This window comes from Morchella sextelata (genome assembly GCF_020137385.1).
Source record: "Morchella sextelata strain SCLS chromosome Unknown scls_21, whole genome shotgun sequence".
Lineage (NCBI taxonomy): Eukaryota > Fungi > Ascomycota > Pezizomycetes > Pezizales > Morchellaceae > Morchella > Morchella sextelata.
The window spans coordinates 925,398-947,336 of NW_025408636.1; the positions used below are offsets into that span (position 1 = coordinate 925,398).

Here is a 21,939-nt window from a genome sequence, read left to right on the forward strand (position 1 = left end):
GCAACATATAATAGGGATAGGCAATCTTAGCCCGGGCCAAGAACACCACCGCTCAAGTCTGATACAAAAGCATCCGACGCATCCAGTAGGCCTATCTCGGGCAAACAGATCTCCAGAAAAGTTGCTCCCATCAATTCCCCCATTCCACCCCCACCGCGGAGGTATTCAGAAGCCCCCCGAGACCTTCTGCTGCTTCTAGCTCCGACAGTTCCTCCGAGCTCATGCGCTCATGCGTCTCCGGAGATGCCCGATCAAAGCTTTACGTATTGACTGTCTCAGATTTCATCGCCGACACGGAATCTGCTTCGCACATAAATCACGCCATTCAATCGAACGAACTGCCAACTCTTCGGCGACGTTCTGTTGCTTGCGCATCTTCGCCCGAGGGCCGCGCCGAGATGTAGTTCCTATTCTGAGTCCGAACGTATGCAGACCGGACGGTCCCTTTTTTATCAATTCTGGCATGCAGTAAACGGCGATATCTGGCGTGCGGCGGACCGGCGAGGCCGTGCGGGCGGCCGTGCGGGCTATTCCTGGATGTATATCTTGTCCCGGGCCGCGCGCTACGCTAGTGCTTGTGAACAAGTTGCCTTGGAGTAATTGGTTGGGCCAGCTGAGAACGGATCGTCGCTATATCAGATCTGGTATTAAGAAAAGTTATATCTAATCGATATATTGAGCTGTTAAAAACACTCGGTGATCAGTGTGTGATTTACCGGCTAGCTGCGACCGACTCTGCAGCTCTGCAGATCTGGCCAACACATGCAAAAGTTTAATCGTGTTCGGGTCATTTTTCAACTCCTCGCGCTCGTCGAAATTGAAAACAGAGTATGAATATAGTACCTCAAGCTTTTATAGGATTAGATGTTGAAGACCGTTAAAAAGGCACGGGCGAACTAGCTTTCAGCTACAATCACAGGATCTCGCTCGCTCGCTGACTCGAGCGTGGACCATGCCGGGTAACTACGGCCAGATAACCTGCGAAATAAACATTGACCTTGACTAACTTCTGCCTACATAGCTATGGAGAGCTGTTTACGGATTCGGTCCTGCGGAGAATACAAACTCATAGGTTATACCGATATGGCGCTGGAAACCTGACTTCCTTTACTATAGTCGCGGGAAAATTTAAAATTTTAGTTGCAAATATGCCTTTTGCTTGGGAAAAGTCCACATCCGAGTCCGTCTCAACAGCAAAGCTGCTATTACGGTTTGAGAACACGGGTACTTTGAAGTTGATGAATATCGTTACCTACAGACGGAATTCAACGTTACCTGAGCATTGCAATTAATTGTGATACTCCGTCATTGCCACTTCTCATATATAAATGATAGACACGGTTGCCAGTTCTTGATCTCTACCGTTTCTCAACAATACGGGTTCCCGAGATTAGGAATTCTCCTTGTTTCCAAAGGAAACAACACTCCCTTCCAGACAGCTCCAGCACCCGGTCTTGGCAGGCCTTCCCTCACCGCAGTCAGCCATTCCGACGGGCATCGGAGACGCTACCGGCATCTCAGCCGATCCCTGCGCGCACACGTGGAAATTACCCGGGAAATGATATGTGAAGCAGCCAGCAGCCCCACCACGACATTAAACGGCGGGACAGCTCTCTCTCCGTGACTGACCCCACCTCTCACCGGCTGAACTCTCACGATATTTATAAGGGATCGTCCATCATCATTGGCTTCGAACTCCAACTTAACCCCTCACCACACACACACACACACAATGTCGGAAGACAAGATTCTCAACGACATCTCGCACCGCCGCTTCAATCCTCTGCGCGGGTCTTGGATCCTCGTTTCGCCGCACCGCACGAAGCGGCCATGGCAGTATGTTTCATGCTAGCTGGATGTACATGTAGGAGTGGTCAGTCGCTAACAGATGTGAGCGCAGAGGGCAGCAGGAATCGCCGTCGAAGGTTACGCTCCCGGATTACGACCCGGCATGCTACCTCTGTCCTGGTAATAAGCGCGCTGCGGGCGACGTCAACCCGGATTACAAGGAGACCTTCGTATTCGTCAATGACTATAGCGCCGTCAAAGAGAACCAGCCCGACTACATCGAGCCCCTTGCGGAGTCTGCAGACGGTAACCCCCACCATCCCCCTCTCCGCCCGTATCCTCACATCTAACCCTCTCCTCGCCCACAGACAAGTCCCCACTCCTCCTGCGCGCAACCGCCACAAAGGGCAAGTGCTACGTGATAACCTTCAACCCGACCCACAACCTCACCCTCGCCGACCTCCTACCTGCCGACATCGTCCCGATAATCAACACCTGGACCTCCATCTACACCGCGCACCTCCCCCCCTCCCACCCGCACTACGCTCCCACCCCGGCCATCACCCCACCACGGGAGCAGTACACCTACCTGCAGATCTTCGAAAACAAAGGCGCGGCCATGGGCTGCTCCAACCCGCATCCGCACGGCCAAGTCTGGAGCACCATCGGCGTCCCCGAAGAGCCCGCGCTCGAGCTGCAACACATGGCCGCCTACAAAGCAGCGCACGGGACCGGCCTGCTCGCGGACTACGTTGCACTCGAGCTGCGCAAGCAGGAGCGCGTCGTGTACGCGAACGCGCACTTTGTAGCGCTGTGTCCGTGGTGGGCCGTGTGGCCGTTCGAGACGATGGTGGTGTCGGTGCGGCAGGTGGCGAGTCTGGCGGAGCTGACGGAAGAGGAGAGGCTGGCGCTGGCGGAGGTGGTCGCCCAGGTGACGAAGCGCTATGATAACCTGTTTGAGACGTCGTTTCCGTATAGTATGGGTGTGCATCAGGCGCCGCTGGTGTGTACGGAGGAGGAGAGGGCGGCGAGTCACCTGCATTTGCACTTTTATCCGCCGTTGTTGAGGAGTGCGAGTGTGAGGAAGTTTTTGGTCGGGTATGTTGTCCTTGGGGTGGAGTGTGGTGGTGGTGGTGGTGGTGGTGGTGGGAGTGTGCTGTGCTAATATATTTGGTGTGCGCTAGGTATGAGATGATGGCGGAGCCGCAGAGGGATATTACGCCGGAGCAGGCGGCGGAGAGGTTGAGGAATTTGAATGGAGATGAGGTTTATAGAAAGTACTTATAGATGTGTGCTAACACCCGGCTGGTCTGGAGAAAAAAAGAGTGGTTGAGAAAGAATAAAGACATAGACATGCTGCAACCTGATTTACTGTTTTCAGAGATGATCAAAGTGAAGAAACCGCGGACGTAGAAAATGGGTTGTAAGAACTGATGAGTATAAGAGAGAGAGCGCGAAAGCTCTTGCAGTTTAGAGGGACAGGCTGCCTCTGGTATGTACAAAAGCACAGATAGTTTGGAATAACATAACGAAACGCTTAACAATAAGAATTGTTAACAACATCCGCGGCCACCGCAATGACTGACCAGAATTAACAATTACATGGTAAAATAATGATATTCATGAGCTATCACTCGCTCTATCCCGAAAATAAAGATTCTTTTTACCACCCCCTCCGTTATTTCCTTTTTTTCAGACGCTCTGAACATAGCCAAAACCACCTGATTATGAACTGCGAAGATAGATTTACAGAAAGATGCGAAAAATCGTTGAGGACGATGCTCAAGATGTCAGGGTTAGGTGAAACCTTGGTCTTCCCCAAGACACTTTCCGGTTCTTGAGGACAGATAAGACGACAGATAGTGAGTTTGTAATTGCCTTCGGCCATTGATTGTGCTTTACAAATCTATCAAGACTATCTCTGCCTGCTATCTCTATATATACCACGTCTCTATTTGCAGGCGTGGCATCATGAAGTGCTCTCTGGAGTCCTCGCGATCGTTAATTCCACATAATGTCGAAAAACACCGGCAGTCAGTCCCCAACGTCTTCGGCACGCCAACTATCGCTATAACCCGAGCATTCGTTTCCGTCTCTCCAAGACCAAGACCCAGCTATCGAGATTACTCTCATTTGCGTCAATTAACGCCCGCCGGGAGGAACGTTCACTTGCGAGTTTCATACTCTCGGCACTGTTTTGTCTGGTTTTAAAGGTTCTGTTTTGCTTGGTGGGTACGTGTTTAATCATCCTGTCGTATCTGGGAATTCGATGGGCGCTTTATGGTAGATTCTGCAAGTACATATGTACTAACGTAGTAGCCTTTTTGTAAGGCTTCACGTCAGAGCTGTAGTATAAAGTTAACGATACGAAAGGTAAATCATAGATTTAGTAACTCACATGTGTTAGTCCTTATGCTATAAAGTTATGTCGTATTGACATTCCATTTCACACGGGATCCAGATCGGTGTTCACCCCCATGACCCAAAGGCCATACATATCCATAAACGTCAACTCATACTTATCTTCAACCGAGAATGTTTCCAATTCTCTGAACACTCCACCATAGCTTGCGAGAGAACAAAAGAAAAAAAAGGAGGATTGAGTTCGTTATCCAGGATTCCCACATGGTCACCCACTGCAGTACTAACTGGACGATATGTTGTTTATGTATGGCAGAGCGGACGGGATGCCCAGTTTTCAACATTCTATGAACGAACACGTTGGCTTCAGCTAGATTGCGAATTTTGTCATGGTTAAAATATTAGCGAGTGATAGCTTGTGAACGAGTGCTATCAAATGATCCTTGCGGAGAGAGCTTTTACACCCGTTATTGTTGCCGAGGACATTGACAGTTATACTTGTACCATTGTTAAGCTATAATATTCTGGTTCAATCTCATATGTGAGATTTCTGGGCGTCTGGTTCTTGTAACATCGTCCGGGGGTCGTCGGTCGTGGACTGAGCTGGCTCGAGCTTCTTGGGGTTTCGCTCAGGAAATCACGAGAGTTTACAATAACGAGGAGGAGGACGCGCATTTTCTGGGGAGTATGGTGGCATTTTGTCAATGTTTCGTTGGGAAAGTGCGTGTGATATCATATATCAAAGCGTCCTTGATACTTGGAATTTTGGTAGCCTACGATATGTTCAAGTTTTCTGGGTGACAACGATAGGAGTGGGCGGGTCTGCATTGGTAAGGCCGAAAGGAAAGGAGTGACCGAAATTCACTCTGGAGAGATCACATTGGACCGGTCTATATCGTGTCTTCAGAGTTCTCCAAAATTCCTTTTACCATGAATTTTAGAATTCCGACAAATAGGTGTGTGTTTCGATAAAAATAAGACTTTCATAGTAGGTCAGACCTGGACTGTCGGCTCTCTGACCGCACTATCCTCCCCTTCTGAATACCGTCTGAGATCGGAACCAAATTCAGGGATGAACCACACCCGCGAGTAAACGGGCTACATTGTAACGAAAGCTCGGGTTCGAGGTTCTTTGGCTTAAGGGTGCTTTGAAATAGCTGTAGTGGTGATGTTGGCGCGGACTACAGATCATTCGATGTGATCATAGTCCTCTGGTCTATCGGCAGGAAAGGCTTGTCGACGGAAGAGGCTTCTATCAGGTCTAGGATAGGGAGGAAACCCGTGGCCAAGGAGTCTATATAAGTTGACCAGAGATTTTGACTGACAAGACCGGGGAGCAGGATTGATAGTTGTGATATATTCGTGCGCCGTTGATGATACTGGATGGCTCAGGGGGAATGCTGGGTAATTGGTATTAGTGGTAGCGCTGAGCTCGAGGTTATCGTGCCGTGGTACTTGGAAGCGGGCCTTTATATAAGCTTTGTTGTGGTCGTGAAATCTCACTCGAAAAATACTGGTAGACCGGCTTATTGCAACTAATGGAATGTCTTCAATAGCATACTGTTCATACGTACTTAGTAGGTATACTCGTATTACGCAAAGAAGACAGTTCGGGGGATGTCTGGTTTGGTCTTTCACGGCTATTGACTAAGACCTTTGTGGGAGGTTGGTAATAATAACGGGGCGGAGCTTTCTATGTCTATTTCAACCTCGATTTTCATTTTCACTCCATATAATTCTAATTCCTGGGCGTATATTGGCAGTATTCCTTGACCAGAACAGGTTTAGGTGTTTTTTTTTAATCAATAACAGCGACTTAAGCAGGCTAGGATTGTTGGGGTTATGTATTGAACTGAAAAAAGACAAGAGTGCACTGATTTGTGGGTTTTGATTTTTACATGACGAAACACTGGCTGGCAGATTCGAATATCGAGTGAGTCAAAGAAACGAACAAAAAGGGAGTATTTATAGCTAGTCATGAACCATGTGGGTTATTCATGAGCCGGAGCAAATCACAATCTCTAAATTTCACGCAAAAAACAATCAATCGTGGCTATATTAACCCTAACCATATGTTTTCAATTTGACTACTCTGGCTATAATCTATTAACATGGACTGCCGCCATGATATGCTATTTACCAGAGTTTTTCTTAGATCTGTGACATCATGTTGACACTCCTATAACCCCAATACGTTAGAACTCTGTCCATACTTGATCACTCGTTGGAATGAGGAGTGCGACTTACGATCTCGCCTTCGCAATAACTGTACTTGGATACCCGCTCCAGTCACCAGTAAACAAAACATTATCACTACATGAGCTTCCCAGACTCTTCTCGCTATTAGCATTATTTCTAAAAACCACGACGCAAAGGTTACGGGAAGCTTACAGCATTATCAATCCAGCCCGGTTCCCAGTACATAACACCGACACCGAGACTATTCGGGATCGCCTTGACCACCGTCGCAATCGCCTTAACCCATGAGACCTGCCCCGCCGCCGAGAACGGATACGCTGACAACAACGAACTTGGGAAGTTCGTCGTCGTTGTGCACGTCACTGGCCAATCTGTCTCCATAACAATGATCTTCTTTCCGTAAGTGTTAGCCATGTTGTTGACTGCCGTCTGGAAGTTCGCGATGGTGCTGGAGGTGGACCAGAATGGGTAGTAAGAGACACCCTGGACGTCAAAAGAGCTCATGCTGAAGGTTCCGGAGGCCGCAAGAGAGTCGTAGAACCATTTCTGTGTGTCCCATGAGTAGCCCTCGTCGAGATGGATCATGATGAGGGCGGAACTGAGGCTGGAGGCGCGGACACCTTGGGCACCGGCGGTAAGTAGCGTGCCGATGTTGGCGAAGTTGGTGTAAGAACCGAGGGGCCAGAGGAGGCCGGCGCGAATCTCGTTGCCGATGGAGATGAGGTTGACATCGATTCCGTTCTGGAGAGAGTTAGTGCTGCGGTTTTAGAGGTTATTGCGGGTGTAAGTGATGTGACTTACGGATGCGAATGTGTTGAGAACGTTAGTGGTATAGGATTTCACGGCTGCGGCGAGCTGCGGGGAGGTTAATTAGTATCATTGACAGCCTAGTTATGTTTGGATTGGGGGGTATATGAATGATTCGTACCTGAGTGATAGTGTAACTCGACCACGCGCTGGGGGTGGTCTGGTGTCCTGGATCCGCCCAGGTATCGGAGTAGTGCAAGTTCAAAGTAACAGACAAGCCCGCAGCCTTTGCCCTCAATCCAACCTTGACCGCATAGTCCAGGTTGTAAATTCCATCCGATGGGTTGACCCAGCTAATACACCACAAACCCATAAGCTCATCTCCAATAGAAATAGCAGCCTGGTTGAGAGAGAGAGAAACTCACATTCGGATTTTCATGTTGTTTGCGCCGTTCTCCTTGAGAATTACCTCAAGGTTCTTAGTATTTCCGTTGACATCCTGATACTTGACGTTTGCAGCTTCCTCCACCAAAAGGGACGAGATATCGAAAGTCTTCCACGTCAAGGCACCGAGTGCGCCAAGAATCTGCGTGGTCAAAAACAAGAGGAAAAAGGTTCTGATTCGAAACATTGTAGGTGTTCGATCTGTTTGTCAAAGAAGCTATTCTGCTGTCTGGAGGGCGAAACCTTGGCTGCGATATCCCGTCGTTTTATAGACACTAGAGCCAACAAACATTAATATACTCCCCGTCCCTCTTCTGATTCTTTTCCTACTTTCTCCAGCTAGCTAGCTAGAGTAGTCGGTGGTCAGTGGTCCATATTCCCATGTCATCTCATGCCCATCGTCCTATACTACCCCGCGTTGCAATACCCCCCGTCTTGCTGGTTCTCTATTGTAAACGAAACGCTGGGAGCCATCATCTCGCTTTTATGAAGGCCGAGTGCAGAAAAAAAACGGGGCGAGTTTCCGGACCGAGGGGCGTGGGTAGATAGAGTTTTTGTTTGTCTATTTGACAGGTAAACCTTCATGCTTCCAGCTAGCTAGGGCGAACGTCCGAACGCAGAGTTTTATATTAATATATACGGGGCGGACTTGTGCTACTGTTGTACTGGGAGGAGAACCTTGCATTGCTAAGCAGTTGGCATGCAGGTTAGAAGGTTCATGTGGACCTCGCTGTTGTGGCCGGTCCTGGGAAATACGAGGATGGATTGGGAGGACGGTGCGTGATTTGTTGTGAAGAAGGTCTTGTCGAGCTAGGGGATTGACACGCCACAGCCGTTGGTAGCGGATGTCTGTGGGTTAGTTTAGTTGCAGGCTAGCTACATACATAGGCATGGAATGATATCTCATGATTCTACACTAGTTGTAGTTATGTGTGCAATTAGTATGAGACTTCACTCAATAATTCTCAAATCTACGCGTACGGACTTTTCTCTCCCTACGTGGCAAGTATGTGGGGCGACGCTGTTTGTAAGCGGGGATGAACTCAAATTCTATTGGCCTTTGAAGATGTGGCTTGGGGAACTGGGTAAATTCACCTCTGTGTCACTCTAACGAGTACTAGCTGTCCTCCCCAGCATCATATGATGTTGATACACTTCCCTTTCGTCCGTTTCTTGATATTCTGCCAAGTGTAGACATGGATAAAAAACAAACTAAACCTCGTAGAATGTCTAAAGGAATCATCTTTCTAGCTTTCTTCCACCGAATTCCGAGATAGTAATATTATCTACTTAATTTTGGTTTATACTCCCTTTAAAGACTGCAAGTAGATATAAAAGCTCAACAGATTGACCTCTAATGTGTCCCTATGAACGGCTGTCAGACGTTCCGAAGACGTCAAGAACGACAATTAACCTTCCTATCTCAGTTCACAACTACTGTAAGATGCCCTTGGCATCACCAAACCAGCACCATGCATGGGCTTATGTACGACGGGAATTAATTTATTACTTCGACTATTGGATTGCGGGGTAACAGTAAAGGATCTATTGTGGAATATAGTTCTATAGAAAGAATTTACTTTGACTGTACGGATCCTGCCTGGGGTTTTAGGTTTTTAATTCAAAGTGCTACTCTGCTACTATGAAATGATGTTACTACTATGAAATGATGTTACTACATACTACAACGCCAATCACGTCAAAGGGAAAAATCAGTAATCTACAAAATAAAGCGACCTGCTCGGCTACATCAGTAATTAAACCTAAATAAATAAATATCCGGCGGCAGGGAACATGCATGCGTCAACATGTGAAGCAGCTAGCCCCCCTAGTCGGTAGTCCCTGCACTACGTAGCCTGATATATGCCCAACATAATCTTCCGGACTGGTACTCCAACCATGTGCCTACATAACCTTGCGCCCAGAATGTTCGTTCCCAAACACCCGCTTCAATGTAAAACTGCGCTATAAACAAGTGAAGTATATTACCGCCCTGATATATTGACTGGATGGTGCTAACTAGGAGTCATGGCAGTATACTACAAGTCCTGAGATTCTCCATGCTGCTGTATCTGGTTACTTATACTTGTGTACGTGCAAGTATGACCTTTTTTCTCGCGGGCTCAGAGGGCCGGCCTCTGGGTGGGGGGTGGGGGGTGGAGAACACCCGTACCCGCGATGGTCTTCCGCACTTGGTCATCAGGAGCTTGATCTGACTAAGCTCTTCAACATTTAATATATTTCTCTTGTCTTCTCTCAGAGTCGTTGAACGGCCATATCATTGTGGGGATGGGGAAGAGGAGGAGAAGGTTGGTTGGCGAGTGACGTGCCTATATATATTAACCGGGGAAAAAAACGCCCAAAGCGGGCAGGAGGCGGTGGGGATCTGAAGAACAAGGGGTTTGTCGGAGAGCCAGCACCACGGCCGGCACGAAAACAATCATACCAATACCCTACCTCAATAATACCACGCTCGGCTCGGAAAGCGGATCCAACAAGGGGATGGGGGGGGGTTATTAATGCCTGTCAAGGATCACAATCAAAGAGTTGTTTTTTTTGCCGATTAGTAGTACTCTTAAGCACCTCGTTTCAACTAAAAGAAAATCCAGGCAGTAGTGGAGTAGCTAAGTAGGGCTTTCTCGGATCGGGTGCCGTGCCAGTACCCGTAGTCTTCGAGTAGGCTGGTACCATGGGAAGGGGGCCGATATATTGGGCCCAGTAATATGTGGTGGGGATCACGAGGGCGCATATATATATAGCCGGTGATTAATTTATTGGGTTCTTGGCATTGATTTGCGCTTCATGGCTTCTCACTCTTGTTGTGGGTGTCTGTGTACATACATGCGCAGACTTCCCATAAAGCTTATATCGCTGCTCTCTCAGGCAAGAAACTGAACAAACCCACATAATGGGATATCAACATGGCAAGATTTCGATTATTAAGTGTTAATTTTATATTGGTAATATATGAGGACTCGCGTTGAGCATATGTATGAGAGGAATATTGATCAGGAGTGGGGACAAGATTAGGGAAAGTATATCAAAGTTATAGATCAATAAATACTTAACAAATCGGCAACATTAATAAAATAATAATAAGAGTTTCAGTGCTTAAGTTCGAATCAGTTAGTAAAGGACAACAATGGGCTGGGGGAGAGAGGGTACCTGATCAGTTAAAAGGGCGGGTACACGCGTGGTCAATGCGTGTACATGTAGTGAGATGATACTTGTCTTTATTGTGGAAATTTTTGAATAGTTCACATGTAGGCTCCGTCATTTACAATAAACTATGTCTTAACACTTTATCAGAATCCATCACTCGACCCCACCTGCCTGCTAGAATCTTTGGGACGAACCCATAAACTTATCACTATCACTACATTTATGCCAGTACTTCTTATATTGCTAATGAATCACAAACCTTGGGGTTATAACAGCTACTATCATTGACACCCCCCCCCCCCCCCCCGCCGTTCCACAGTAGATTATCCAGGTACGTACAGATATACCAGGGGCCGTTATAGCTGACGACGACTGACTCCTCACATGCAGCACCACGACACCTTCACACACCTTCACCATCTAAATCAAAACAAATCTCACCCCGAGATGAGCTCCAATCCCGACCTCACCAGCTCCTTCGCATTCCACGAATCCGACGTCCACAATAGCAAATAAGCCCCATCCGGCTTAATAAACGCGTCCGCCAATATCGGCAAGCAGCTTCCATGGATCATTTCGATCTTCGCGTTAGATTCTGGAGGTGAGAGTGCAGAAATCAAAACCCAGTCCTTGGGGACACTTTTCATCCCAAGCGCAATGAGGTCGATTTTATCTTTGACCTGCTGTATTCATGTACGTCGATCGCAGGTTAGTGTGGCACAGAGATCTAGCCGGGAGAGGGGGGCGGGGGGAATGTACGTTCCCGATACAACGCGCGTAATTGTTGGGTTGGTAGGGTATGATGAATGGTATGTTCTGGTAAGGGAAGTAGACGTTGATCCGTTTGTAGGTCTGCGCTTTGTCACTGCTTGTGGATATATTTTCACTGTTGTGATTGTGTGCGGGAGGGGTAGTCTGGCCAAAAAGTCCTTGATTGTTAGGATGTTGGGTTGCGCCGCCGAATAGTGACATTTTTCTGGTTTGTTGGGCTGTAGGTAGATGTTCGAATGCTGGGTTTAAGTAGGCATGTAACGAGTTAAGGCGGCCATAGTTGGGCGTGTAGCCCAAGCATTTCAAACTGGCCGGGTGCACAGTCATCTGCATAATATGATGCTGTGGATTGGTCAACAGAGTGTAACTCCCACACCCAAAAAGCAAAATTTGGTGTAACTTTGCTAACAGATCTCATTATCTCTCTTATCAGATAATAGATTTCTCATTCAGATATCGATTTTGACACTCTCTATAGCTATTATATATATGCCTGGTACCAGTCTCGCGCCCAGACTTGTCAACTCGTTCCTCGTTGATCTGCAGACCTGGATACCTGTATGTATGTGCACATTACCCCTCAATGCGTCAGGCGAAATCAAAATCGGCACTCAAACCCTTTATGGGCGTAACTTTGATATAAGGATTAAAGTGCGGGGAAACGGAATTCCATCACGGCCCATCATGAATGCGGTTGGGTACAATCCCACACTGTAGGAGTGGACTTCATCCAAATTACAGTAAAGGGTGGGTGCCGCTGGTTTAGATTTAGTTTGACGGTTTAATTAAGGGGAGTCGTCAATAAAAAAAGATATATGGTGTGGTGATTGAGACCGCTCAGGATTGTTACTAGTGTTGTAGGGCATGTGTGAAACGAAAATACTGCTTAACGCTTATCAAGTACTTCGTTATTGGAAGCAAAAACCCTGGCCATAGTACTGGGCCACATCGGATGTACATAATAGCGAATTGCAGGTTTTCTAATATTACGGGTCTATATGAAGTCTTATAATTCCACACAAAAACTAAGATTCTGAAAAATTAGATAGATGAATCGATAATAAAGACCGTTATTTTTACCAATGCTCCTGCTTATAATATTGGTACGGATACTTGGGTTTTTCTTTCGGTGAGCATGCAAATTAAACGGGAACTATGGAGTCCGTGGCGATCACCTTATTAGTGTTAGCAAATTAAACTGGAATTTTGGCTCTTTTATGCCAATTCGTATGGATTTGTGTGGTTTCACGTCTAGGATGGAGTAAGGAAACCTCTCTCCTGTCGATTCCTGCTTGCGATACTGCTCTCAATAGTTGGAACAATCCACCTATACCTGCATCCCCAGGCGGTCATGACACCAGAAGGGCATACCCGCTGCTGCCCAGCTATTTAAGAGGGCATAACCAATAGCGGAGACGACGGCGGTAAAGCTTTGTCATGAGCACTTTGATTTTGTACCAAGCAGGAAAGGGTAGTCACGAGAACCAAGTATTGGGGCTTTAATTGACCCTAGGCCGGTGGATTGTAGCAGTGGATAATACGACCTCAGCAAGATTAAACAGTCGGGAAGAGAGAGAGGTGCAAGAGTATATCGTGGGATAAAATAAGACTAAAGGTCGCTAGAGAGAACGGTGAGACCGATGAGAGTAAGAAATGCCAACATAAGTATGGCGATAATGTTCCGGGCGATTGGCAGATACCCCGAATTCGTGAATGGACCGCTTAACACATGTATTCGAGAGGGGACCGGTCCATTCACGAATGGACTGGTAAAATGTAGTTTGTAAAAAATTGTTGATCATGATTCATGAGCGCGCTCAGCAACCAAGGCTGCTACTAGGGCGCGCGACCTCAACCAGCAATGATTTTGGGCGAGGGTTGGTTGCTAGGGCGAGGGTTGCTAGGGCGCGCGACCTCAACCAGCAATGATTTTGGGTGAGGGTTGGTTGCAGTCGCGCACGCGCGACCTCAACCAGCAATGATTTTGGGTGAGAGTTGGTTGATGTCGCACGCGCGGCCCTAGTACTTAATCCCTTCTTGAGTGCCACTGTACCGTGATAATCAATCTTTCAAAATCAACATGCCAGACAACACTTCAGATCCTGCTGCCCCCTATGGGCGAACAGCTACAGGGAGAATTAGAAAGAAGCCAACGAAGGCTCAATCAAGTAAAACTGCACCAACTCTGCCTGCTATACCTGATCAACTTTCTACTTTTTGCCCTGTTCCTGCATGTGCAAGAGATTTCAGATACCGGAAAAACCCAGAGAAAGCTGTTTGGCAACACCTCCGGTACTATTCTAGAAGATATGAGGAGGGAAAAATTAAGGAGGGCGGACACACTAAAGCTCATTATTACTATAAGGAAAAAGCCAAACCAGCATCAGGTACTAGGTTTTCTCTTTTCCGGGAATTGAATTAATAATTAATTTTTTTTAGGAATGAGCAAGAAGGAAAGAGAGCGCGCAAATTCAGCTAAATGGAGGGCTAAAAATCCAGAAAAAGCAAAGAGATCTTCTGCTCTCGGTGCTATCAAGGTTAAGGCTGAGCTACAGCTTAGGCGTTCCGGAGATTTTAGTGAGGAGAAATTGAAGGAATTGGTGGACGAGATGATGAGAAAATGGGAAGAGAAAAATTAAGAATAGAAAATTTTATGTAGAATTCAATCATTTTAGGTACAAATAATAAAATACTTAATTTTTCCTCAACTGACGTCCCCTCTTTGTACTTTGTTGTTGTGGTGGAGGTGATTTATATACAAGACCCTCGAGATCCGTTAACAACATATCCACATCAATAAAAGAACCATACTCCTGTGCAATTGGGTCACGTAATACCTCCAACGCCTCATCATACTGTATCTGCATATCAGAGCAAATAAAGTGTGTTAAAATCTCTGGAGCAATCACAGATCTGAACAATATCTCTGGATCCTCGTTTTGATCTCCTTCAATTTCCATTTGCCTCCGGAATTGTCCAGAATGTCCTACCCAAAATGCGACCGGTGTGATTTCCACAAGAACTGTTTGACCAGTTTGATTAGTTTAATAATTTTAGGAAAATTGGAATCATTCTACCTGATTTATAATATCCACAAGGAATAGACTTATTCTGCTCAAATGTCCGCTTAGCCGATACGGAAGGCCCATTTTTTCTCCTTCTTCTTCAGTTAATAAACTCTTGATAGAAATCCAACTGTCGGTAATTCTTGATAGTGCGTTTGATAATATTTTCATGTTGACGTAGGCGTTCCTCTATAACAAGTTCTTTTGTCCTTTCAATAATATCTGAGAGGAGCGGGTATTTTTTCTCCATCGCATATATCACTGCACCATGAATCTTCTCACCGTATTTCCATTGTATCCGGTCCAATTTCTCCTCCATAATTCTCTGTTCATTATTATTGCTAGCAGATGAATATTGACTGTCATTGCTAGAGGGTTCTGGAGAACTACTTTGATTTTCATTCTCGGTGGCTTCATCTGAATCATCCGATAATAGTAGCGGATCAATTGGAATTTCTTCTATACGAAAATTAATACCTAATATGAATTATCAGAAAGTGACTAAATACCAATTACGTTGGGAATATTTGTTGTATTAGTACATTCTTCTAACCGGGGGTGACAGCGGGAGGTGCAAGTTCGGTTTTCCTTAAAACATCGGCAGTATCGAAGATTGCAGTTTTTCCGACAGTTACATGGTACCTATAATCCATTGAAAAAATCAGTATATGAATAGTTTTATAAATGGAATTTGAATATATTTTATACATTTCCGTCATTACGTAAACCAGCTGAGATCATTTGTGATGCTACCTGTAACGATATGCTATTTCTATTGTCTGGGATTTCAATTCCTGCAGTAAGAGCTTTCGGGATTCTTTCTAGTTCTGTGGTTGGGTAATGACGCTCTAGAATACCATGTAAACATTGCAGTTGGTGCCTGTCTGGATGCGGTTTATTGATTATTCGACAAAAGATTCTTTTGTTATCTATTGACCGACGGGATAATGGAGGAACTGCCAATGCTACTATATCTCCAACATTAAAAATGTCAACTTTTTTCCGAATGTTGTATTTTTTAGCCATTGATAGCTGTGCTTTGGCTGTATTGCGTCTCACTGTTTCCAGAATATCCTCGCTGTATGAATTGATAATATCTTCCGCCGAATTGATTTGAGAATTGAGAGGAATAGATACTGATCCAGTTTCCGTTGAACCGGTTTCAAATAGTCCAGAACCTGAAGGGATAATGCTTCCACGGGCACTCAAGTAGTCACTTTCTGGCTCTAGAGTATGTATCTGAACTGGAGTAATTGATCTTGAATTTGATTCAAGATTTAGATAGCTGTCAGTATCTGTAATACGTTAGGGAATATAGAGTAGTATCGGGACAGGATTAGACTGTACCTAAAGGTGCATTATCCCTATATAAGCTTCTAAGAACTAATGACGTAGGTTCAGTATCAAGAATTGATTCTTCAACCTCATCAATAATTGTTGCCAATACTCGTTCACTCAAAGAGAGCTTGTGTGGGTTCATCGGTTGTTTGAAAACAATTTCATATGGTGTAAGTTTTGTTGTTTCATGGCGTTGACTATTAATCGCAATACAAATCTCCGGCAAAGCTAGAGACCATTGAGTTGCTCGATTGGGATTGTCGTTAATCCATGCCCGTAACTTTCGCTTAAAGGTTCCATTTGCTTTTTCAATTAAGCCTTGAGACTGTGGATGACGTGGTCTACCATTTATAACCTGAATTCCATAACGTTCGAGTAAAATTAAGAGTGCACCCTTAAACTCTCCCCCATTGTCGCATTGCAAGATTTTCGGAGGCCCAAAATGACTCAACCAATTGGCCATTGCATTTGCAACCTGCTCGCTCTCTTTGGCAGTCAATGCATATGCAGATGAAAACTTACTAAAGTGATCACAGACATGCATTATCCATTTATATCGACCATCTGGTTCCATACTCATATCCATTAGATCCACCTGTACTCGTTCAAAGAGATTGCCGACCTTAATAGGTTGCAGGGGCCCAGTTGTAGTTTTCGGCTTGTTAGAAATACAAGTCAAGCAATTCCGTACCACCCACTCAACCTCCGACCGTGTGATTCCATAGAATCTTTCATCAATTGCATTGAAAGATTTATTTTTTCCGGGATGCAATAGATCACAATGTACCTATAAAATTATCAGTAGTTCAACAGGAAATAGGAGAATCGGTATGGAATACTTTTACTATAACTTCAAAGGCTTCCAATTCCGGTACCACATAGAGCGGTTGTTTAAAAACTTTGTCCTTGCTACTTATTTTATGCAGCCGTCCACCAATCATTTTAAAGTACCTGAGAGCTTCAAACTTTGCTTTTGACTCCGCCGCATTCCCAGCTGCAGGTCTGTGTTCAGGATCCGATGCGAAAATTGTGAGTAATTTGTGCTTAGTAGGAGAAATACGAAAACGGTTTACATGGTTGGGGTTCTGAAGAAATCTCATAAACTCGGCCCTGACTGACTCGGTAAAGGGAGGTGGTAAAGGCATACTCAATGGTGCTGAAGAATCGGTAAAAATCTCTTGTAGATACAGATTTTATTTAGAGGGAAAAATTTTTCCGCACTATGATTTTTAATCGGTCGCCAAGCATTGTAGGGGTGATCGTGCATTATACAACAACTAGATCAAAGCATTAAACCTCAATTTATTGTGGGCCATCAAGATATTAGAACTACATTATTAGCGGGCCATTCGTGAATAGACTGGTCTGCTGGGAGATGTATGTGGCTAGCAGTCTATTCACGAATACTTCAAGTCTATTCGCGAATTTCTCTTGTCCATTCACGAATTCGCAATATCTGCGGATCGCCCGGAACAATAATGCGGTATCTGGGAGAAATAATAAAAAAGAAGACAATGATGTAGCGGAAGAAAACGGTCGAAAAGGTCAAAAGAGAGGGAGATTGATGGAAGAGTCCAAGAACAGTTATATTCGGGCGGCAGGGTCTTTTACTGATAGCGACAGAGAGAGATCTAATGGATTGTAATATTTTTCTCACCCCAGGACGGCGGTTGATCAGCGGGGGTGTTGTTTCTACTGGCGGAGTTGCGGGGAGGTGCGAGGGGCCACTATATGTATGCGTTTCGACTTTGTTACATAACCCTTACTCCATACCTCACAGTATCTGTCTCTGACGGTAGGGCTGCGATATTCAATCATAGTCTATCACCCGCACACACACCACCACCCCCGCAACTTTCCATAGCAACCCGCAAACCAAAAGCTATCGAGACACCGGCAGCCTCCAAGTCCCATACGCCTACCCGGAGTATAAGCTCTCTAAGGTATACCGCGCGGAAGCTTCGTATACACACCCTTTCCTCCGTCATACAAAGTCCCCGCAGCAGCCCCTTGTCACGGTGGACTGCAATATCCGGTCACAGGCTATCACTCGGCGCTCCTCGTCTGCGCCGGCGTTTTTTAGGTAGCGCAGCCGCGCGGGCGTAGTGGTGCGGTGGGATCGCTAAGAATAAAGTATCCGGTACCTGAGGGGTTTCCACCGGATGGGCGCCGTCTATCAGCGTGTCCGGCCTGTCGGCCGCGGTGTCTTCTCCCGACGCCGTAAAACTGCGCCGGGGATCTATCTTCCGTTTGAACGGCTACCGGTTTATCAGCTAGGGGAGCCGCATAAGGAGGTAAGTGTAGAGCTACCGACCGATAGCGGCTGTCTGTCGATCGCAGATATGTTTACTGAAAGGCACGGTGGTAGACTGTCGATCCCCGCCGCTCCCCGCCGCACCGGGCGGACTATGCTACTGCTAGTACCCCGTTCGGCGGTGCAGCGTGCATGGAGGCTGTCCAGCTCCTCGGGTTGTGCGCTGACTATCGGGTCTTTGTACCACTGTGTATTCTGGCGTATGGCGGCGTAGGGTGTGGGTATCTGGAGCTCGGGTTGCATGGTTGCATGGTCGCATGTGGTGGTGCGGGACGCTTTTGCTTTGTGTCCGCTGTGGTTGTGGAGCACTGGGAATGTGAGGGCTGCGGTAGTATTGGGTGGGTAGGGTGGGTGAGAGGGGCGGTCACACGGCGACTGATGCACTAGTCGAATCCGGGTAACCCCGCATCCCGCACCCCGCACCCCCAACTCTCCACGCACCGCGCCCCGCACACTCACAATAAAAAACCCATCTCGGCCAGCCAATACACTCTGACCAGAGCCCCAGCTACCAATCCCACCGTCCTCGTCCACCCAACGCACCCGCCCTCCAGCACTCCAACCCCGCAACAAAGCAGGTCTCAGGGTCTCACTCGCTCACAACCCGTCACTCGCCGCTCCACGGGCACCCTGTGACGCGCATCGACCGGGTGCTGGCATATGGTGCGATAGCGCTATTGGTATGTTGGCCGGGAAGGGATGCAAACGGTGTGTCGCGTGCTTGCGCGGTGCGGGGTGTTTGTGCGGACTTGACCAGTGCCGACTCCTCGCTGCCGGAAGGAAGAACATACTGCCGAGAGCTATGTATAACAAGCCCGAGATAAGACCATGAGTAGGATTAAGACAGCCCGAGTTGGTGTGTGCGGTCTTTTCTGCAGCAGAGTCGGCGTCATAGCGCGTCACTCGGTGAGTCATGAGACGTCACTCGCCGAGGATCACGTGGCGGTGTCTTGGCGTGGACTTGAGTGTGTTGGGTGCTGGATGTATATGCGAGAGTCTTCTGACACTGAGTAGGTTGGATTCTGGACCGGTGTGCGTATCGATCCTCTAATCACGGCGTCATCGCTACCTCGAGGACTGACACATTCCCACCAACCATATCGCTTTTCCCATCATATAATCCTGGGGGTACCGCGGTGCGAGGTCGCCCCCGACCCGGAAACAGGGACCACCACGTCAGAAGAAACCCAACACCCACCGCACTATACACAAAACATCGCTCGCCCGGCGGTGCCCGTTGGCTTCGATATGGCCAGCTCGAATATGATGCTTTCAGCAGAGTAATCGATTGGCATGAGCAGTACACTTTCCGAGCGACGCTATCCACGTATTTCGTAGGTAGAATACGCCACTAGGTCATAGACATTGCGTAGCTCAGTGCAGTGTAAGGCAGCGTGCGGTGTATTCAACCCTCCAACAATAAACACACCCGAAGCCAGAAAACACCGGTCTATAGATAGTATTATATCTTTATCCCCGCGACGATATGTCTAGAACCCGTGGAATGGATTCACTCAGAAGATTCCTTTGGGCGTCTATAATCTCCGGAAGGGACAAGAGTCCTCATATAGATCCTAGGAGGTTTACCTAGAATTGAGCTCCGGTTAAAGCTTGGGCTTGGAGCTATGGAGATAGGATTGAGGCTTTGGAAGGGCTTCAAATCTTATTTGGGCGTTGGGCCGGTATGGTAGGGTCAACATCCTTTACTAAACGCGGATCTGGCCTGCACTTATGCTGAGTCCATCCGAGAACATTTTTTGCATACAGATAATCCATTGAGATGAAGTATACGCTTTGTATCAGTGGGTATCAGTGGATGGATATGTATGGGCCATCAACGCATCAACAAGAGTAGATATGGTAGGTGGTAAGGAAGCCGAGAAAACAGTTAGCAAAGCTACATATCACGGAGCTGTCACAAGGTTGAGGAATGCGGGCTCGGGATTGATGAGAACGCTTTGTTACGATATAGATCTCGGGCCTGCATTAGGCTAAGGCCGAGGTCTAGTCGGGTCCTCCCTAGTGAGAGGGCAGAGCTGGCCCTAAGTATGGGCTAGAATAATCTCCGTCCTGAGGAGGTCTTGATTGGTCTTTTCTTCTTCCTAGTCGAACTGTGCTGGAAGAGATTGGATCCGGTTTAGAAATGACTAATTGCAAAATGATTTGTCTATTTCATTTCCCTATTATTCAGAGTAACTTTTGCGGTGGAGTTTGGGGGGGGGGGGGGGGGGGGGGGGGTGCATTCTGGTGGTAAGTGCTTTGCGCTAAGCGTGATGAGCGTCGTAGCTTCAGGGCTGCGAATGAATTTGAAAAAATAATAACACAAAAGCAACAGATTGCAGGGGGAATCCTGCCATACTGGAGGACTTGCACTTGCGGCAGAAAAACTCGACGATATCCGACGAACGGGGCTGCAGTGGCAGACTGGAATATTGCACTCCTACTGGAATATTGCACTCCTACTGGTCAAGGTCTGCTTTTGGCGGTTATGACTGAGGCTGAACGCCCACTCGCTCTACAATATGCAGCCTCAGGTCAGCTGGTTCTATTCGTTTTGGCTATATATGTAATTTGAACTTCCTATTGGTTGCAACGCGCAGAGTTTCTATCCAAACCACACAATCTCAGTGAAGTTACTCTACTTGCCTGCGCATTTTACATGGATCGTTACTGCGGGGTTCTCGACGGGGATCCGTCATATTCTGTAGTACGTTCAGGCAGGATCCAGCCTCTGCCTACCGGAGCGATGCACATACAGCGCCTAACCAACAATAAAGCTCCAACGAGCGCATCAACTTTTTGTAGCCATCGCAATACATATATATGTGATATCATATCATGCAATTCCAGACAGGACCAGGAGGTTATGCCTCCATACAATATATGTATATACATGTATACATACTCTATGTGCATACATGTACTACATATAACTCAGCCTCGTTACGTTTCTCGCCATAACGCTTCCGGGCTGGGCTAAGCCTGCATATGGGCGTAAATTGTGCATAAATATCAGATTTCGGTGGTACTTGTATGTAGGTCAATTCTAGGCCCCAAACGTTATATGTATAAATGTATGGTTTGGCATCGATCGCCGTAATATTGGTGGCTGCGCAAGCAGCCCAAACTAAAGAGGAAAATTGTGCATCGAATAATTAACCGAGGTAATCGGCTGATTCGCATTGGATCAGATCTTTGCAATTGAGTGAGCATTCCTCTGCGCAGTATCATGTGCAGTATCTTGGAACTCCAATCGTCGACATCATGATCATGAGCAAGCTGTGTAGCTAAAGTGTACTGTCATATCGACGTGAGTACTGATATCAGTTGAAACTGGTAAGATTCATGTCAAACGTCCTACTAGTTATTTGTTTGATTATTAGCAACCCCCAAGGCCTAGGCTAGAGCTATAGTTCAATGAGATATCCTGGCTCGAAAAAACATCTGGCCCGGCCTGCCCAATTCAAGCCCAGCCCATATATTCGGGTTTGCTAGAGGAAGCCTAAAATTTACTTATATGGTGCGCCCACGCATAAAGGTGACAAAAGGTGACAAGTCAGGTTTGGTGGGTGGAACAGGCTTGGCAATAGGGTAACTGCAACCTCACCACACCTCAACTACATCTTTACGCACCCAAAACTGATAGGCAACAACACAACCAGTTTTCAAGAGTTAAATTCGTAATTTTGGGAGGTTATCCAGCGAGATACTGTGAAAAGTACTTGTCTTAATCTCGAAAACTCATAGAGT

The 21,939-nt window shown here is 46.7% G+C and overlaps 7 protein-coding genes across 7 annotated transcripts; 3 read left to right on the top strand and 4 right to left on the bottom strand.

Annotated features, from left to right (window-relative positions):
• Positions 1-1,732: 1,732 nt before the first annotated feature.
• On the top strand, positions 1,733-3,075 carry H6S33_006821 (uncharacterized protein; the record flags this gene model as incomplete). Its single annotated transcript, XM_044838175.1, has 4 exons — positions 1,733-1,836; positions 1,901-2,094; positions 2,157-2,886; positions 2,973-3,075. The coding sequence occupies 4 exons, from the start codon at positions 1,733-1,735 to the stop codon at positions 3,073-3,075; spliced, it is 1,131 nt and encodes a 376-aa protein (XP_044689639.1).
• Positions 3,076-6,300: 3,225 nt separating this feature from the next.
• On the bottom strand, positions 6,301-7,726 carry H6S33_006822 (uncharacterized protein; the record flags this gene model as incomplete). Its single annotated transcript, XM_044838176.1, has 6 exons — positions 6,301-6,328; positions 6,397-6,482; positions 6,541-7,089; positions 7,150-7,203; positions 7,277-7,448; positions 7,521-7,726. 6 exons carry the CDS (start codon positions 7,724-7,726, stop codon positions 6,301-6,303), a joined length of 1,095 nt encoding a protein of 364 aa, XP_044689640.1.
• Positions 7,727-11,138: 3,412 nt separating this feature from the next.
• H6S33_006823 (uncharacterized protein) lies at positions 11,139-11,673 on the bottom strand (the record flags this gene model as incomplete). Its single annotated transcript, XM_044838177.1, has 2 exons — positions 11,139-11,384; positions 11,461-11,673. The coding sequence occupies 2 exons, from the start codon at positions 11,671-11,673 to the stop codon at positions 11,139-11,141; spliced, it is 459 nt and encodes a 152-aa protein (XP_044689641.1).
• Positions 11,674-13,552: 1,879 nt separating this feature from the next.
• On the top strand, positions 13,553-14,111 carry H6S33_006824 (uncharacterized protein; the record flags this gene model as incomplete). The annotated part of the gene is made up of 2 exons (XM_044838178.1): positions 13,553-13,859; positions 13,912-14,111. 2 exons carry the CDS (start codon positions 13,553-13,555, stop codon positions 14,109-14,111), a joined length of 507 nt encoding a protein of 168 aa, XP_044689642.1.
• Positions 14,112-14,165: 54 nt separating this feature from the next.
• H6S33_006825 (uncharacterized protein) lies at positions 14,166-15,256 on the bottom strand (the record flags this gene model as incomplete). Its single annotated transcript, XM_044838179.1, has 4 exons — positions 14,166-14,494; positions 14,820-14,996; positions 15,091-15,179; positions 15,246-15,256. 4 exons carry the CDS (start codon positions 15,254-15,256, stop codon positions 14,166-14,168), a joined length of 606 nt encoding a protein of 201 aa, XP_044689643.1.
• Positions 15,257-17,911: 2,655 nt separating this feature from the next.
• On the bottom strand, positions 17,912-18,432 carry H6S33_006826 (uncharacterized protein; the record flags this gene model as incomplete). Its single annotated transcript, XM_044838180.1, has 2 exons — positions 17,912-18,133; positions 18,190-18,432. 2 exons carry the CDS (start codon positions 18,430-18,432, stop codon positions 17,912-17,914), a joined length of 465 nt encoding a protein of 154 aa, XP_044689644.1.
• A 670-nt stretch (positions 18,433-19,102) lies between these two features.
• Positions 19,103-19,968, top strand: H6S33_006827 (uncharacterized protein; the record flags this gene model as incomplete). Its single annotated transcript, XM_044838181.1, has 5 exons — positions 19,103-19,154; positions 19,204-19,527; positions 19,583-19,637; positions 19,825-19,876; positions 19,957-19,968. The coding sequence occupies 5 exons, from the start codon at positions 19,103-19,105 to the stop codon at positions 19,966-19,968; spliced, it is 495 nt and encodes a 164-aa protein (XP_044689645.1).
• Positions 19,969-21,939: the final 1,971 nt, after the last annotated feature.